This window comes from Xiphias gladius, chromosome 19 (genome assembly GCF_016859285.1).
Source record: "Xiphias gladius isolate SHS-SW01 ecotype Sanya breed wild chromosome 19, ASM1685928v1, whole genome shotgun sequence".
In the NCBI taxonomy this organism is placed as follows: Eukaryota; Metazoa; Chordata; class Actinopteri; order Istiophoriformes; family Xiphiidae; genus Xiphias; species Xiphias gladius.
The window spans coordinates 28,090,520-28,102,693 of record NC_053418.1 but is presented as its reverse complement, the minus strand read 5'-3'; the positions used below and the strand labels follow the sequence as shown (position 1 = coordinate 28,102,693).

Here is a 12,174-nt window from a genome sequence, read left to right as displayed (position 1 = left end):
TACCTGTATTCATACCCTTCTGTTTAGATGAGGAGAGCAAGATTACTATAAAGTGATTCAGTATTTACTGAGCAAGGCAGCTAGCATTTTGAGCCCTTACACTTGATTGTCTTGGCAGCACTGAGATTCAGGTAATGACTAGACAGCAGTGTGTTAACTTACATTAAATTTAAGGGAAGTTATACAACCTGCCTGCTGCATCTGCTTCTCAGGTTACTCTTTTACTGTCTACCTTTTGAGAATTTCACATGGAATGGTGTTGAAGAGACAAATGTGTAATTGCAGTTTCTTTTTTTCTTCTGTCAGGATCCCCTGTTTGAGAGAAACCCTCTGGGCTCCACCCATAAAGATACTGCTGTTCAAAGCCATGGCTTTGCACTCGTTGATGAACCTCACTCTGTGTTGGCAACTAATAATGAAGACAGAAGAGTTCATAGCATTGAATCCTCTCCAAGCATCAGAACGTTAGATGAAAATATCATCCAAAAGAGTGCAGCGGATACAGACTTCTATAGTCTAGTCGACTTAACATCACCTGATTCACTGACACAGATGTCTGAGGTGAAATCAAACAATACTACTTTAGTGATATACAAGAACCTGGTACTACAGCATAAGGAATCATTGCCCTCTGTACCTGCTATTGGCACTGGGAACACCATCTATGGATCTGATCAGAGAATCTACCAAATTCCCAAAGGTCCCTCTGGTCCAATCGGACCTCATGGAAGAACAGTAAGCATCTCTTTGGAATGGACCCAGACACACACTAGTCTAGGAATCCTCTTTGGATACAATTTAGTTCCTAAACAATTATGCAACACACTTTATAGTTGATTTAGTGGTTAAGTATATACAGTAGGGTGCTCAGATTAGTTTTCTGATTAGAGTACTAATTCTGCCTGCACGTGGTATTAAAAAATTGGAAATACAAGACTTTGACTTCAGGATAAAGCTGGGTTTATTCTATATTTTTCTTGTTGTCAACAAATGAAGATATATGTATCTATACATATTTTTGTATGTGTGTGTGTGTGTGTGTGTGTGTGTGTGTATATATATATATATATACACACACACATATATATGTGTGTATTATAAAATTTAACTTTTAAAAATGGTTAAATTTCTTGAAACGGCTTTTTAGTAAACAGGAGAAGAAGGGGAAGCAGGAGTACATTTGTTGGAGACTGTATTCAGCTACGGATAAATCCACATTTGGTTCTCTATTGAGTATTTGGGGGAGCATGGCAATGTGTGTGACTGAGTCAAATTAAATTAAAGTGTATGTGTTCAGGGTAATGAAGGAACATAATGATGATGATGATAATAATTACTTTATTTACAAAACACCTTTCAAGACAAAGTTATGAAGTGCTTAACAGAAAAAACAAGGAATAAACATAAATGACTTTCAAGATTCAAGGTTCTTTGTCACATGCACAGAGATAGAAACATGCAGTGAAATGAGAGGGATGCTCAATTACTGTGTGAGAATACCTAAGGGATCAGATAATAGAGTAAATTGTTTTTAAAAACTATTTATATATACAAACTTATATCCATATAAATATAAATACAGATCTTACTAAACATCTTAATCTTACCTAATCTATCAGAAATTACAGCTAAAGAGAGCAACTGAAAGTGGCAGAAACAAACAGTATGTATCGCAGAAGTGTTCATGGAGGTATGGATGTTTGTTAAAATGAAGAGTGTGTCTTGAGGATCTGGATGGCCTGAGGATATAAACTCCTTCAGTCATTCGGTTTGGCTATGACGTTGTCTGTGGATCTGGTGGGGTGATATACAAATTGCAGAGGATGCAGGGTCACAGGTAAGAATATTACTGTTAACACAGGCACTAGTTGTTCAGCACAGGTTTTAAGGGCATATGCTTAAAATGTGTTAAGTTAATCAGCCAGAGCGATGTTGATATTCACCATAGAAGAGGATGTGCTGTGATGGTCCATAGTCCCTGCCACAAACCTATGGAGCAAGACTACTGTAGCTGTAGTTCCAGCTTCTTGCCATAGTGTTGTTCAGCCTCTATTACTGTTCAGATGGCAGCATGGTCTGATTTTCCAAACAGAGGGAGAAGCTTTTCTTTGTAGCCTTCCTTGAACTGTGTGTAGCCGTGATCCAGAGTCCTCTCTCCTCAGGTGGGGCACGTGATATGCTGCTGAAGGTCCGGCCTCATCTTCCTTAGATTTGCACTGTTAAAGTCCCCGGCCACGATGAGGGCTGCATCCTGGTGGTTAGCCTGGGAGCTAGTGAGGGCCTGATGTGGCTCAGACAGAGCCTTGTCCGTATCTGCTTGAGGTGGAATATAAACGATGTTAAAGATGATTGATACCAGGGAGCTGTAAAAGTCTAATGGTAGATTCTCCAACAATTAAAACCTCAGGTCGCTCAGTTTCAGGGTTTCCTTTTGTACGTAGAAAACTTCAGACAGCATTGTAGATTGAGAATTAATGAGATAGTTGGATGCCACTGATCTGAGTGATTGACCACCTCAGCTGACGTTTCCATAGGGGGAAGCACAGTTGGTTGCGGTGAAGGTCAAAGGTTTTGACATTGCCGAATGGAACAGGTTGTCAGGTACTGGCTGTAGGAGTGACAAACAGGGACACTTGGACCCTGGTTTTGACGAAGTGGACGGCAGGCCTGTTTTCATGGTAGGGTGAGGTGTATCTTTCAGTGGCAGGTCCGCCAGGAAAGAGAAAAGAGAGCTTTTTACAACCCTTTACTATAGACACCCAGGAAGGGGGACAGGGTGATCTCAGGCCAGGGGCATCAGTGGGAGTCACTGCTGGCTACTTGCTGGCTGGAGACAGAAAAAGCAAACAGAGGTCTGTCTGCTGCAGGAGATCCTCACTGAGCTGCTCAGTTGAGCGCAGTTCACTTTTCAGCTCAGCAACCTCCGCGGATGATGCCATCAGTGGAACTGTAGAGCAAACTACAGCTAGCAAAAGAGTCACCATGGAGAGCACAGACAAAGAGTTATGTGGAATTGTCGGCAGTAGTCAGCACATCAGTGGGGCAGGGACAAAACTTACTTGCTTGGTCTCCAAACAGGAGTCCACAGGGGTGAAACAGCAGGGGTCCAACCAAGGAAAAGAAACTTACTGATGAGGGCCCCGGACTTTTGCAAATGGATCAGCTCTGGTAAGTTTTAGATAGTCGGCTTATCCTTGCGTTAAAGTTTGGTGTCACAAGTAGGGAAGATGGGCCAAAAGAAAACAGCAATATTGAGCAGTTGACAGATTGGCTAGGCTAGCAGAGGTGCTAGCTGCGCCAGATGGTTTACTCAGCAGCTGACAGAGTCAGATATCGATTGTGTCAGATTTAATTGGCATTAAAATGGTGTCAATTGTGGTTACCGTCCAGTGGTCACAAGAAAATTAAGGTAACAGAAAGACAAGCATAGAACACCCAGGGGTAGTGATTAAAATATTGAATTAAAATAGTGCATACATGGCGCCAACAAAGCAGAAGTGGAAATGAGCAGGAGTAACATGTCACCCAGTGCAACAGTGACAGTAATGGAGCTCTCTGGCAAGGAGGAATAAGATCTATCAAGCTTTGGATACACACACAACACTTGGTAGTAATATACAATCAGTGTTGGTCTGGATCTGCACATGAGATTTGTTGACAAGAAGAAAAATGTAGAATATCACCAGATATAAGTTTTTAACTAACTTTAACAGAGAGCCAAGATAGTCCCTATTTTCATTCATCACTCACTGGGATAATAGCTGGAGTAAAAATAGTATTGCTCAATCATCGTTGTAACAGGTCTTCAAGATAAAACTATCAACTTTTTAATCCTCCTGACATGTTTCAATGTTTTCGTACTTGAGCTTCCTACAAAAACATATGAAGGCCAGGGTTATTCCTATTCTTAATTACTTCTCTAGCAGAGCTTGTTTAATCAAATAAAATTCGATAAAAAATTGTATTGTTTTGATTTTAAAACAATTTTTCAACAATATGTTTGTTCAGTTTTTTCCAAGAGTGAGATGAGAAGATTGTATACAAGTCTCATGTCTGTGTTAAGTGCAGAACTGGAGTCAAATGTGGCTAGCCTTGCTTTGCTTAAAGACTGTAAGCAGGGTGAAACAGCTAGCTTGGCTCAGTCCAAAGTTTAAAAAAAATACCTACCAGCACCTTTTTAAAACTCACCAATGAACATGTTGGCATTTTTTTAATCCACAGTCACACAGGAATGTAAGAACAGTTTGTGAGTTATGCGCTGTTAATATTTCTTTAAGAACAACAATTTATCCACCTGCTCTGCATTTCAGTGCAGTCTCTCCAGCTATAGTGTGGTTTAGCAGATAGTCCATCAGTGAGGTGGTGGTGGTAGGCATTGTTATTTTGTTGTTGTTGCTGTGTTCCCAGTCTTTATGCTAAGATGAGATAAACACACACTTTCTTCTGCTCCACACTTAATGCACTGACATGAGACTAATATTGATTTTTCTCATATCACTATTGGAAACAAAGCAAATAAATATATTTTCTAGAACTTTGAACTATTTCTGTAAGCTTTTCAACCTCTTCAAGAGCTATTGGGGGGCTGCAAGCCTTACTTTGGAATGCAGTGTTCAATCAAGTAAACCCTTAGGACGGCTATAACTTTTGTCACCGGTGGTACCAAAATATCAGCAGCAGAATAAACAGTATATTTTCTCAATACAGTCTTTCCCTTGAGTGTCTTATGTAATTCCTCAAATTACCTCTCTCTAATGGGCCTGTATTTGGTTGTAAGTGGAAGTTATGGTTATTCAGTGCAAACAGTGTGGTTGCATCAACCCATGTGAAGCTGACTCATACTGTTTTTATTCTACTTGTAAAATTACAGGTTACAGAGATGGCTTTCAAAACTAATTGCATTAATAATGTCTTGTAGAAACCGCAGTGACCTTTTCTTTGTAAGATCATCACACTGTAGATCATGCCAGACTGCAGGCCTGCCAGTTGTTGCCAAGAAGCTGTACATATGGTAAAAATAGCTCAATGGCCTATTGTTCTTACAGGGCTGCGCTGGGAAAGAAGGCTATATTGGATTTAAAGGTGACAAGGTAAGATGTGCATGAGCACAACACTACAACAGGACTTCAGAGTATATCATTAATAGTAATGGACAGCTACAAACAGGACAAAAACAAGGAATCTTGTTCCCTAATAGTCTATTAGTGTGTGTTTGTGGGGATAGTTACCCTGTGGCTGCAGAGTTTTAACTTACCCACGAACAAACTGGAACAGCAGTCATTTGAATGGGGATCCACCTTCTCAAGTGGTCTCAGCCCAGTTGTTTGAATAACAGTCTTCACACCAGTCTAAATAAACTGAACCAAACAAGCAAACACAATTGTTCATTTTAATCTTAACAAACAGATAATGTATAGAACACCTATAGAAGTTTGGTGGGATGTTCATTTGATTTTACCAGGAACTCTGCCTATTATAAATACAGTAGTTAGTATAAGTAACTTTGCTGTTTGGTTTAATTTTGAGGGGTTGATATCCTTTATTATTTTCCTATTCATGAAATATGTATTTTACTGTCTGCCAATCCTTTTATTTTTTCTCCTCTAGGGATCTCAAGGTATTCCAGGCTTGGATGGAAGGAGAGGAGATCCAGGGCCTCTAGGATCTCCAGGACTTCCTACTCTTTACCTATGGAGGAACTCTGAGGACGACTGGGCTACTTTTAGGGTAAGTCTAAATGTAAACACTGACACTAGAATCCAACTGGGACTGCACTGAACCCTTGAGGATTTGGACCATATTGTAGCACCAGTACAGAACATGTCCTTTTTAGTTGATTTGTCCTCTCAAGGTTGTCTTAGAGCAACATCCTCAGTATCCTAACCAGACTTTGTCTATTCCTGGCTACTAATGTCACCCTGTCTTAATACTTCAATATTCCCAGCCAGCTCTCTGATTGAAAACACTTGCTCAGTCACTATAGTAACTATAAGAAGTGTCACAATATTGTGGGTTTTTTATAACTTGGGTCTTACTATTTTGGAATTTGGTCATCATTTCCATAGTTTACTGATAATATTGTAATCGGCAAAGTGATTGCTAGGGTCTGAGAAAATGTTGACATCAATGTAAGGCTTGAAGGAGCACATAAGAAAACAAGCAGTCCAGCAAACAGACAAACCAACAGTTTATCCAGATTATCTTAACCACTTTATCAGGAGGTAAAACTGAAATATCTGTTGGGGATCAGGCAAACTGTGTGCACAACTATGGTAAGTGTAACCCCAAATGTAATGAACTGGATTTAACCTGTTATTTAAGTGAGAATATGAAAATGTGAGAATCAAATCAGTTGTACAGTTTTCCCATGATAAATGAGTATAAATGCAAATGCAGTGCTTATGCAGTGATTTTATATAGACGGTGATCACATGGAGAGAAATGAACTTCTATTTCAGGCAGGGCTGAGTAATCCTCTCCCAGTCTGTTGACAGTTTATGTAGATGGCCACAGCTCTGTGCTCACACAGTCTATAATGAAAACTGAGGCATCTGCCAAGCATTGTAGCTGGAGCAAACTCAAACCTCATGCCTCAGTCAGTCCCTGCACTTTGCTTTTAGACCAGAGATACGAGCAGGGTCAGGCTGGCTGTAAAGGCCTCAGTGTTGCTGCTCTCTCAGGGTAAACTGATGATTCTGACTGCTCCATCCACAGACACACAGTGAGACTTAGGGAGGTCAAGTCCGATCCACCAGTCTGAGCTTGACCTTGACAGGCTTGGCGAGCCTCCACTCATACCCCTGATGCAGCACCATTGCCAAGACAAATATCACCTGGAGCAGCAGAGTCGGGCGGTGGAATAAATTGGAAAGGATTCCTGTGTGCTAGAGATGACTGGCGCTTCTCTAACTGAGTGCAGTGACAGCAAGCTCTGTGCCGTATCAGTTCACAACCATCATAGCACTACAAGATGCAATGTATGGAGATCTCAACACTTTGTCACACACTCATGTCTTTTGGCTCCATCTAAAGTCTCTAGTGTTGCAAGACATGAAGTGTGAGAGCCAAGTCAACCTACAGGGTTCAAGTAGCAGCGTATCACTCACAGCTGTACTGCTTGAATGGCTGTCTTTTAAGGTGCCTTTGTACTGTGTTGCACTCTGTACTGTGTGGCCTGTGTCGGAACTTGAAGTTGCAATAGGCAATAGTTATATCCATCTTATCAGCTTTAATCAAATACGACTGCAATAGAAAAAACATATCATCCGACCAAATGGACACGATAGTAAGTAAATTCTGGTGTAAGAACTGTCATTGACAGGAAATAATCTTTACAAGTCAAGACTTATAGTAAAAATTCAAGTTAAGTCTCCTGAGGAGTTTTGAACATGTGTAGCACCATTCATTCAGTAAAGTAGTGATGACTGATACCAAAAATCTAAGAACCCTTTTAAGTTTCTTGCCATGTCAGTGGCATAGCTGCATTGTTGCCAACAATTTTCAATGGAAAGTAGCCAAAACCGGCTCAAATGTCAAATGCTAATTTGCATATCAGTGATGTCACAAACCAACTACTGTATTTACATATATAAAAATTTTTTAAATAAAATTTCAAAAAAGGAAGTCAAACTAAATGTAACTGACTCTAACTTGCTTTATCATAGGTGTTATCCAATTAATATGCATCTAAATCTACCTCTAATTTCAAAAGCTTTTTATGTAGGCTGTTGTACAGACTGTGGAAGTATCATAAATAAAGAAGATCCTGACAGTGGAATGAACGCATTCTATTAAGTGTATTTTGAGAAATTGTACAACATAGTCATGTTGAATTTAACATCTAATCACATTTTTTTTCTTCCATTTAGAATAAAAACAAAGGAGAAGGTGTTCCCCCCAAACAATTGAGATCGTTGATTAGTCATTAGGTACACACATTCACAGGTCATTCATGCTTCTGTCTGGTTTGCTGATTGGTTAACTTAACATGCTGCTATCCTCCCCGACTAAGCACAGTCCAGAGAGCCACAACCACATGAGCGCACCTTCACTGAGAAATATTAGTCACTCTTTTCAAGGGAACTGAGTTGAAATCTGCCCAAAAGCCGCTAGATTTGTTGCTAGGTACTTGTTACAACTCCAAGTTGGTCAACGAGAGAGGAGAGTAACATAAAACTAGATGAAAAATATGAGGAATCAGTTTGTTTAGCATTTCAATCTTTTTTTCCAGAAAAAGCTTGAATGTACCAAAAAACAAACAGCCACAACTTGAAAAATATTTACAATACTAAATAATATGCCCAAAAAGAAAAGTAAAATTCTAAACCCAACTGCCTATCAACAGTAAATGGAGGGGAAAAAAGGACCGTAGCAAAAATGGAAACTCTCCCTGTGGCCGAAATTAGTATATAATTTCCTGGTGAGAAATAAAAGTATTACACTCAACTGAGTTTTAAGTAATTTATTGCATAAGAAGATAAATTAAACAAAGGATTAAAGAAGGCAACAAACAGAATCAGAGCGATGCTATTCAGTTGAGTAGGCACAGAGTTCTTTCTCCAAAGCTGGTTCAAGAGCTGGTTCAATTCCTCTGGAGTTGATCAGATCTTTTATACATGAGTTTCGTATGAGCTGGCGGACAGTAGCCCCGTAGGCATCGATCTGTTGTCCAAAAGAGGTGAACTTCGTTCCTTATGGCCTTTCATTGGGGGCCCATATTTGACTAGCTAGTTCATTCTAGATGAATAACATGTCGGACACGCAAAGTACAATGCTGACACAGCATCTCTTAACTAAGCGCTACTAAGTTAAGCAATTTCTATTGCACTCCCCTCTTTCTGAAAAAAAAACAAAAAAAAAACAAAAAAACCCCATAGGTCCTCCGTTTAAGCAGCTTTTTATGATCATAGTTACGTTTTATTGTTGGGTGACTTCTAGTAGCTGTAGTAAGAGAAGCGGGCAAAGGAGAAAGTCAGGTGACAAAGTTCACATTAGGACGAGGTTGTGGTGGATGGATGGGTTGACAAAACACAGGGCTTTAACACAGGACACCACTGTTTGTTTCCCATGAGTAACTGATCAAGGTTGTTCCTTTCATTGATCCACAACCTGTATGTTATTTTTGCGACCATGAAGGTCCCTTAACCTTAAAGCAGTGCTTGTTTTAACCCAAACTGCGATCTTTTCCTAAAACTAACCAAGCGGTTTTTGTGCCTAAACCTAACCAAACCATGATCAGTCCACAACCTTTAACGTGTTTATTATTGTTACTATGACAATGAAGGTCCGGTACGCCTGCAGCTGGTACACTCCTATCAGGTTTATATTTTGTTACCATGACAACAAAGGTCCAGTACATTTGCCACTCCTACGCTTCTTTGGGTTTTATCCAGGGGTAGGTTCAAACAATCTATACAGTCGTTTAGGTTAGAGGACTTGTTATAATAATTAACTGATTAATTAAAATTTAACTGCAACATCACTACTTCTCTGACCTTAACAACAACATGCAAAAGAGATATGGACTAAGTCCTCACCGAATAGCTCACAATCCACAAATACTCCAGGTGTAAGCAGGCCTCAAAAGTGGCCAAGAGCTCCTCAGCCTTTATACAGTATATCCTCAGATGGACTGTGATTGGCTCCAAGTCCCCAGATTCACCAGCTAATAACACCACGGAGGAGGAGGAACTAAAGCTCAGGCCCCTATAGCCTAGGAACAATACAACACACATTAACCCATTAACATATTTTATCAGTTACACATTCACCCAGTGGCGATTGGTGACTCATAAAATTGGGGTGGACAGGAAGAAAACCAACCCATGGCATCATGTTATTTTACATTAGTTGGCTACTTATCTCTACTTTCTTATATTCAGCAACAAATCAAGCAATAAAACAATGGTTTACAATATATCTTAAAAAAAATTACTGCAGGCTGTGGATGGGAATGAACCTTGTGCGTGTGTAATGTGTTACCAGAAGCCTGTCAAGCCAACAAGGGGTGAAGCAGCACCCAGTGCGTTAAAATGGGAATTTTACACCCTCTGATTTAAAAAGGACAAAGAAAAACGATGAAAAACCAGAGGTTAAGTGTTATGAGTTCTTCTGCCTGTGGGAGGGTTCACCCCACTTTACATGTTGGGAGATTATCTTCATAGCTGCTGTGCGGCCTTTTGTTGCACCCAGTCTTCCAAGTGCAAGAGAGAAGTAAAAGCTGGCTGGAGCAGGTAGAGGGAGCGGAGTGACAAATTTACTGAAAAGAGAAGTTCATTCCTCTAGTCTGTGAAGCAAAGATATGTCTATGGTCTTCTCATACCATTGAGGATTCTTTCTAAGGGATTTTAGAATCTTCCTCTCAGTTGCAAAGATTGCCAAGTTCCTCAGTTGTTCTTGTCCCATTGTGTTCTTGTGTGTAACTTTTCAGTCTTTTCAGACAAGAGAAACCTTTCTCAGCCCCAGCAGATGTAACCCCAATCGTAGCAATGAGAAACATAAGTCTGTACAAATCACGAGTTGCATTGTTTAGTCCACTGGCTGTCACTGACTGTAATGATTTGAAAAGCTTAATGCTGCCACATTGGATCTCCTTGTCACTGTAGAACACTTGCAACTCTGACTTTGGTTTTGCCAGGTCAAAGAAATGTCCATAATTATCTGTCAGACTTCTGAATGCAGCCAAAGGAATGTCTGTTGTGAATGATGGGACTTCCAGCTTAGAAGCACCATGAAGCTCCATGACACTGCTGAACACTCTGACTTTTAACACTTCCATGGGTGGAGTCACACTAGGTCCCAAGACTATTTGGTCCTTGAAAATCAAGATGTTAGTACTGACACTGGGAAATTGGCCTTTAAATTGTCTGCTCATCACAAGTGGAACAAAATGCAGAAAATAATAAATTTAGACACCTTTTTTAAATCTCTTTTAGCTGACTCAGGGTAGTGTGAATGTGTATGTTTAATTGAGCTTTAACTTTTATATGCATATATTGCTTTTATTGACTTAACAGGTCCTATATTATGTGTTTTATTGCTTTTATATATTAATTTTATTGTTTTTTTATACTCTATAATCCTTTTTGCTTATCTGTTCGTAATTGTTTTTACATTTGTGGATTATTGTTTCTATTATTGTATATTTGTATTGTAATCAGGGCATCCTCGAAAAAGAGAACTTGCACTCAGTCGCCCTTCCCTGTATAAATAAAGATTTGAATGAATGGACGAATCATACAGTTGTCTCTAAACTTGTCTGGGATCCTCATGACCTTATCTACATTTTCTTCTGTGCATGAGCTCTATAACATCTGCTTCTCTGTTTATAATCCTCTGAAATGGCTCCTCTGACTTCAGCTTCTCCATAGTGTCCATGAGTGTCTCAAAACTCCTTTTACAGCATGAAACATCTATTGGTTTATCTGCAACACATCAAGCAAAACATCTGTAAGGGAGAAAATCTGCTGATTGATGATGCAAGTGAATGTGTCTGTCAGACTGTCTCTGTTGAGGGCCACTATGTTGACAATATAAGAGGTGATTTTCCAGCATGTGGGTGCACTTTTTAGCACTTTGGAACACCTAGATTCTTCCAGCATCATTACTCTTTTGGTTGATTTGCAAAAATAAGAGCTGAACCCACCAAGAGTAGCCAAGAAAATCTTGTCCTCGTGGACACTTTTCAATCCTTGGCTGTGCACAATATTAATGTGATTTGCAATTCAGTGCACAAAGACTGCACTGGGGGCAACTGCTCACACCTCACCTTGTAAGCTGTTAAGATCTGATGCACCTTCATAACTTTGTGCAATGAGCTTCTCCACAAAGTTCAAACCAGACTTGTCTGACTGCAGTAACTCTAAAAGGGACTGGGCATCTCCTCCACTGAACACATCAAAAAAGCCCAAAAAAACAAACAATCGAGTGACAACTCACATCAGTTGTTTAGTCAATCTTACACGGAAAAAAGGGAGCTGCATCCACTTCTCCTTTGATCTTACTTTTTAATTGTTGATGCAATTGCTGATATCAAATCATTCTGAATGGTTTTGGACAGGCCAGATAACACACTAAAATTGTCAGTATGCTCTGCTAATATGCTTTCTTGGCGTGCTATCAAGTCCACCAGCTCCCTGCAGTTGCTCCTGTTAGCTGGCTGCTGCTTCTCGTCAT

At 39.8% G+C, this 12,174-nt stretch overlaps 1 protein-coding gene across 1 annotated transcript in view; it reads left to right on the top strand.

Annotated features, from left to right (window-relative positions):
• Positions 1-12,174, top strand: part of si:dkey-61l1.4 (collagen alpha-1(I) chain) — a 54,038-nt gene that overhangs the window by 14,388 nt on the left and 27,476 nt on the right. Inside the window, exons 4-6 of the mRNA XM_040154842.1 lie at positions 307-735; positions 5,046-5,090; positions 5,608-5,727. Coding sequence (XP_040010776.1) covers positions 307-735; positions 5,046-5,090; positions 5,608-5,727 — 594 coding nt within the window. The remainder of the gene's footprint in view (positions 1-306; positions 736-5,045; positions 5,091-5,607; positions 5,728-12,174) is intronic.